Below are 6,401 nucleotides of genomic sequence, written 5' to 3' on the forward strand. Positions count from 1 at the left end.
TGGCCGGCGCGCCTGCGGGATTGAGTTGCAGCCTCAGTGGCGTCGGGGTTTCCCGGCTCAGCACATTCTCCCCACTCGCCCCGCAGCCGCCCCGGTATTAATAACCCTGCCTCGGCCCATCCAGCTGGCTCAGAGCCATTCCTCATGCTCGGGTGTCTCCCTTCATCACCCCAGAAAACATTCAAAACAGCTCGGCGCCTCCGCGTTTCTGACTGTGAAATGGGGACAGGGCTCCTTTTCCCACCAGCGAGGAGCTGGAAGAGGGTCAGGAGAGCCAAAGGGCGGCCTCCGCCCCCTATTGTTATCGTCGTCTCCATCGTATAGAGGAGGAAAGAGACTCAGAGAGGGCTTTCCCGAAGTCACACAGCGCGCAAGAGGCGGGACCCGAGCGCGAACCCCGGATCCCCGCCGTGAGATCTACCCCTCCAGAGCCCCTCAATTTCGCAGTCCCTAGCCCCAGGGCAACCTCTCGCCGAGTCCGGACCCCGAGCTCCCTCGCCCCTATCCGGCCCCTCCCTCCTCCCCCATATTTAGAGCGAATTCGATCCGGGGCTGGGCTGGGCCCTACTTAACTGGGCCGGGGTGTCCCAGAACGCGCCGAGCGGAGCCAGGAGCCTGAACGAGATGATGATGGTTTTGCAGCCCGAGGGTCTGGGGGCCGGGGTGGGGCCCTTCGCGGTCGGCGGCGGGGGCGGCGAGTACATGGAACAGGAGGAAGATTGGGACCGCGACCTGCTGCTGGACCCGGCCTGGGAGAAGCAGCAGCGGAAAGTGAGTGCTCACCCATTTCCTGACAGCAAAACTGAGGCCTGAGAGGCCAGGAGGTTTGTCCCGGGCATCTCAGCAGGTCTGGGGCAGAGCCTGCCTTTAACCTAGAGTGCCGATCCCCAGCCCAGGCTCTGTCTATCCCTCTGCTGTTCCCCCCAGGCTTGGGGAGAAGGCTGGGAGCCCTAACGACAGGTCTAGGATGACAAGGAGAGTTTGGGGGTCTCCACCTCCCAAGGTTCATTCCCCTGGGCCCACTGCCCCACTTCTGCTGGTGCAATGGGTTGGGCAAAGCACAGGAGACCCAAGACTGGGGGGATTCAGGGAGAATACTCCTTCTCCCCACCACTCTCTGATTAAATATTCCCAAAACCCACCCTGAGGGCTTGCAGCCAGGCAACGAGTGGGCTTATGAGTGTGCGCGTGAGGGGGGCCGTCTCAGACACCACCCCACCCTCTCCTCTGTATTCTCTCCAGGGTGGGGTCCAGAGTCACTCTCTCATGCGGCAACTGAGGCCCAGAAAGGGACAGAGATAAACCCCAAGTCACACACCCTCAGAAACCAGGACACTCCAGCCTGAGGATCTTTGCCCCTCGCCCTACATCCCCTCTCCCCCAAGATACCCCTTCCCATCTTGGGGGCCCTGAGTCTGCTGAAAAAGCCACAAGGCCTGGGAGGAGGGGCGCCCCGGGTCCCCTTACGCCGTAACCTGACTCTCCGGCCAGATGGCCACTTTCTGCTGAGGCAGCACCTTGGGGGAGGTAGAGAGAGGCCAATGGGCAGCTGGTGCCCAGACCCAGGGCACTCAGGCCATCCCCCTCCCTGATCTATTTTGACTCCCAGACTTTTCCAAGTGTGTGTGTCGGGGGGGCAGGACACCTGAGTTCCCAAGAGAAAATGATCTGGGCCAGAGTGAGAAATTTTGGGGAGTGGCAGATCAGGGGTAGGGAGGGCACCATGAGGCCACTGAACCCTGCTCGGCATTTGCCAACAGTGTATGACTCCAGGAAAAGGGCTGGGTACCGGCGTGCTCAGGGTCTGAGAATCCCAGAATTTAGAATCAGAGCACTTCCGCTGGGTTAGATGACAGGAGATGACCCCAGGGATCGGGAAGCTCAGCTGACTCAACTGGGGTGCCCCGGGTGGCATACCTGCCCCCAGCCACCCCCCTGCACCTGTCTCCAAGCATGGCTGCAGTCCTGGGTTCAGCAGTTTCCTGGTGATGTCACCCCTGTCCCTGGCTCCGGCTGCCATATGTTCTGTAACAACTCCTGTCCCCACCCCTAACCACCCAAGCCTCTCCCAGATCCAGGTCCACATGCCCCTCATCTGGCACATGCACTCACAAAATATCAGGGACATCCTTCCATCCTACACTACAGCCACCCAACTCATCCACTCTTTCAACTCTGCACAGCATACATGCTCCGTAAACCAATCAGCATCCTCTGTAGTTGGACATTTGGGTCATTTATTTCTCATCCAACACTGTTTATTACGAGGTGGTAATAAACATCCTTGCACTCAGCCTTGGCCCTGCCCCATCTGGCTCCTCCGTGCCCCCCCCTCCCCCCCCCCGTGATTCCTCCATCCAAGGGCTTCCTTCCTTCGCATAGTCTTGGAGCACTCCGTCTCCTCCCACCTGATGCCTGAGTTCTTCATTCAATCTCACTCAAAAGCATTTGTTCAATAAATACTTCTTAAGGAGGTCTAAGTGTTTGCCAGCCCTGTTTTGGGTGCTAGGATTCAGCAGGGGATAAAAGCCCTGCTTCAGAGAGCCTGTGTTTCAGTAGGGACCAGTGTTTCTATCTCATCTACCTGATCACCTGATTCTGCCTTGTCCCCCTCCCTGACACTTTTTCCCTTCTGACCTGGTTCCAATCACTGCCTCCTCCCTTCTGCCTTCTGCTGTCTACTCTGCACGCAGAATAGCTTTCTAAAACACAATTCTGCCCACACCTCTCCTGCCGGAGGCTGCCCTGGCTCCCTGTTACCCTCAGGATCAAGTTCAAACTCCCCAGCTTAGCACCCAGCATGGAGCATGACCTGGCCCCTGCCACCCCTCCGGCCCCGCCTCTCACCACTTATTCCCAAACACCCCAGCTTCATTCCAGCTATGCCCAGAGAGCTGTAGTCCCACGAATGCAGAAACTGTTTCTCACTTGGCCATGTGGCTGCTCCTGCCTGAAATGCCCTTGCCTGCCCTTTTCAGCCTGAATAACTCCGGCTCTCCGACCAAATATTAGCCTTCCCCGAGAGGCCCCCACCTGGTCTGAGAGCCCCTCCCATAGACTCCTCCCATTTTACACCAATTTGACTGACTGACTGTTTAAAGAGTCGGGTTTGGCCAGACGTGGTAGCTCACGCCTGTGATCCCAGCACTTTGGGAGTCAGAGGCAAGAGGATTACCTGAGCTCACGGGTTCGAGACCAGCCTGAGCAATCTGGCAAGACCTTGTCTCTACAATAAATTAAAAAAAAAAATTAGCCGGGCGTGGTGGCATGTGCCTGTAATTCCGGCTACTCGGAAGGCTGAGGCGGAAGGATCGCCGGAGCCCAGCAGGTCAAAGCTGCGGTGGCTGGGAGCGACCACTGCACTCCAGTCTGGGCGACAGAGTGAGACTCCAACTCAAACATAAATAAATAAATAAATAAATAAATAAAATATGTAGGTATTAAGTTCTAAAATACCTCCAAGAAGTAGTATAATTTTTATTTATTTATTTATTTTTGAGTTTGATTCTCACTCTGTCACTCAAGCTGGAGGACAATGGCATGCTCCCAGCCACCCCAGCCTCGACCTGCTGGGCTCAGGCAATCCCACCTCAGCCTTCCAAGTAGCTGGAACTACAGGCATGCGCCACTATGCCTGGCTAATTTTTTTTTTTTTTATTGTAGAGATGAGTTCTCACTAAGTTGCCAGGGCTTGTCTCGAACCTATAGGCTCAGGCAATCCTCTTACCTCGGCCTCTCAAAGTGCTGGGATTATAGGCATGAGCCACCATGCCTAGCTTAATAGTAGAATTTTTAAAGTATCTAGCTTTTATATTTAAAAAGATAATGATTCCAGCTATTTGGAAGGCTGAGGCAGAAAGATCACCTGAACCCAGTGGCCGTGAACATGCCACTACACTCCAGCCTGGGTAACATTGAGACTCTGACTCAAAAAAAAAAGACATGTTTGGTCCCATTTGGGCCTGCCTATTCCCTGCCTTTTCCAGACCCAGAGTATGTCAGACTCCAGTATTGGAAGGAAATACAGAAAATCCAACGGCCCTCTCCTCCAATGCTTGGGTCCTTACCAACTAGTACTCAGTACCCACTTACATACCTTCAGTGTCAGGAAGCTCATTCCCTTCTCTTAACAATGACAGCCCTTCAAGTATTTAAAGCATCATCTTCCGTGTCAGCTCCCAGGGCATCTGGCAGGCTAATCTGAGGAAGGAGAGGTGGCTGAGGGGAAGAATTCCAAATGGCTTCCAGGGCGACCTCCCCAAAGTATCTGTTTTGTGATGGGGGAACGCTCTGAATTCTAGAATCCTACCAGGTTGAAGGAAGAAGGACCTGAGACGAGACATCATGGATTCTGGCCACTTAATTGTACAGACGGGGAGGCCAACCCCCAGAGAGGACAAGGGGCTGACCCTAGATTATAGACAGTGAGTGGCTCAGTCAGGCTTCGAACCTGTCCATGGACTCTACCAAGGACTTTACGGCTAATGGCAGAATTCAGGGCCTCAAGGGTGGTAGGTTGCAAAAACTTGCACACCAGGCCCTAGGTCACCCTCGTCCCAGACAGACACACAGCCATTGCCACCCCTCCCATCTCAGATGGAAGCTGAGGCTGACTCTGGAAAGGGGGTGAGCAGTCATCCCTAGAAACGAGGTCAGGCTGGGCCTGGAGCCGGCTGAACCCCTTCTGCCTACAGAGCATGTTACCACAGTCCTGGGAGATTGGGGTGGAAGACTGGGGGAATAACACAGATGTCAGTCCTTCAGGCAAAATCCTCAGGCCCAGATATGCTTCAAACTAGAATTCTTCAGATTTTACAAAGGTAGAATTGCCTGCATTGGCCCCTTCACCTTCCTAGTAGCTGGAACTACAGGCATGCACCACATGTGATTTATTGTAGAAACGAGGTCTCACCAAGTTGCCCAGTCTGGTCTTGAACCTATGGGCTCAGGCAATCCTCTCGACTCTGCCTCCCAAAGGGCTGGGATTATAGGCACGAGCCACCACGCCCCGCTTGAGCTGAGACTTGAACCAAAGCCTTGGACTCTGAGACCCATTCGCATGTCTGAAGAGCCAGGACTATGCCCCACATTCCCCAGTTTCAGTCCTAGGATCTAAGTGCTGTCCTCTTACCCCCTAACCCCCAGACCTTCACTGCCTGGTGCAACTCACACCTGCGCAAGGCCGGCACCCAGATTGAGAACATCGAGGATGATTTCCGCAATGGCCTCAAACTCATGCTGCTTCTGGAGGTCATTTCAGGTGAGGGGAGCCAATCGGTGCATGTGGGCCCCAGGGCCCAGGGGCATCCGGAGAGCTGGGGGAACGAGGCCACAGAGTGGGGGAAGGGACTTGAGGGAGGGGAGACAGAGAAATTTGGGGACAACGTTTACAGCTGCCGCTTGTGACCTTTGACCCTTGACCTCTCCCCATGTACCCAGGAGAGAGGCTGCCCAGGCCAGACAAAGGAAAGATGCGCTTCCACAAAATTGCCAATGTCAACAAGGCCCTGGATTTCATTGCCAGCAAGGGAGTTAAGCTGGTGTCCATTGGCGCAGAAGGTGAGGCAGTGGCAGGGGGGAGCCTGGGCATGGAGTAGGGGGGCTCTCCTGACATCAGCAAGTCACCTCAGTGAGCCTCAGTTTCCCCGTCACAACAATGGGGATGATCACCCCTACCTTGAAGGAGACACTGTAAGAAGCAAATGTAGCCGGGCTCGGTGGCTCAGCCTGAGGCGGAAGGATCACCGGAGCCCAGCAGGTGGAGGCTGCAGTGGCCATGAGCCAGGGTGAAAGAGTGAGTGAGACTCTGACTCAAAAAAAAGAAGGAAATGTACCCAAAGCGCCAGTGCAGCTCCTGGCATCTTGTAAGACTTCAGTGAATTGTTTTTATTTATTTATTTTTAAAGACAAAGTCTCACTCTGTCACCCAGGTTGGAGTACAGTGGCACAATCATAACTCACTGAAGCCTTTGTCTCCTTGGCTCAAGCTATCCTCTCACCTCAGCTTCTAGAGTAGCTGGAACTGCAGACATGCGCTGCTATACCTGGTTAATTTTTTAATTCTTTGTGGAAATGGGCTCTTGCTATGTTGCCCAGGCTGGTCTCGAACTCCTGGGCTCAAGCAGTCCTATCTTGGCCTCCCAAAGTGCTGAAATTACAGGTATGAACCACCATGCCCAATCTAATGAATCATTTTTATTTTATTTTATTTTATTTATTTTTTGAGTTGGAGTCTCACTCTGTCACCCAGACTGGAGGGTAGTGGCCGCTCCTGGCCACCACAGCCTCGACCCGCTTGGCTCTGGCAATCCTTCTGCCTCAGCCTTCCAAGTAACTGGAACTATAGGCACGCGCTACCACGCCCAGCTAATTTTTTTGATTTATTGTAGAGATGAGGTCTC

General features: G+C 54.2%; 1 protein-coding gene across 3 annotated transcripts in view; it reads left to right on the top strand.

Annotated features, from left to right (window-relative positions):
• Window positions 1-538: 538 nt before the first annotated feature.
• Window positions 539-6,401, top strand: part of ACTN3 (actinin alpha 3) — a 17,725-nt gene continuing 11,862 nt past the window's right edge. For all 3 annotated transcript variants that reach the window (XM_008050069.2, XM_021708570.1, XM_008050068.1), the window contains exons 1-3: window positions 539-771; window positions 5,146-5,260; window positions 5,440-5,559. In XM_008050069.2, the coding sequence (XP_008048260.2) occupies window positions 625-771; window positions 5,146-5,260; window positions 5,440-5,559 (382 nt within the window). In that variant the 5' untranslated portion in view covers window positions 539-624. The remainder of the gene's footprint in view (window positions 772-5,145; window positions 5,261-5,439; window positions 5,560-6,401) is intronic.

Source organism: Carlito syrichta, unplaced genomic scaffold (genome assembly GCF_000164805.1).
Source record: "Carlito syrichta isolate Samal-C Ts95f unplaced genomic scaffold, Tarsius_syrichta-2.0.1 Scaffold142954, whole genome shotgun sequence".
In the NCBI taxonomy this organism is placed as follows: Eukaryota; Metazoa; Chordata; class Mammalia; order Primates; family Tarsiidae; genus Carlito; species Carlito syrichta.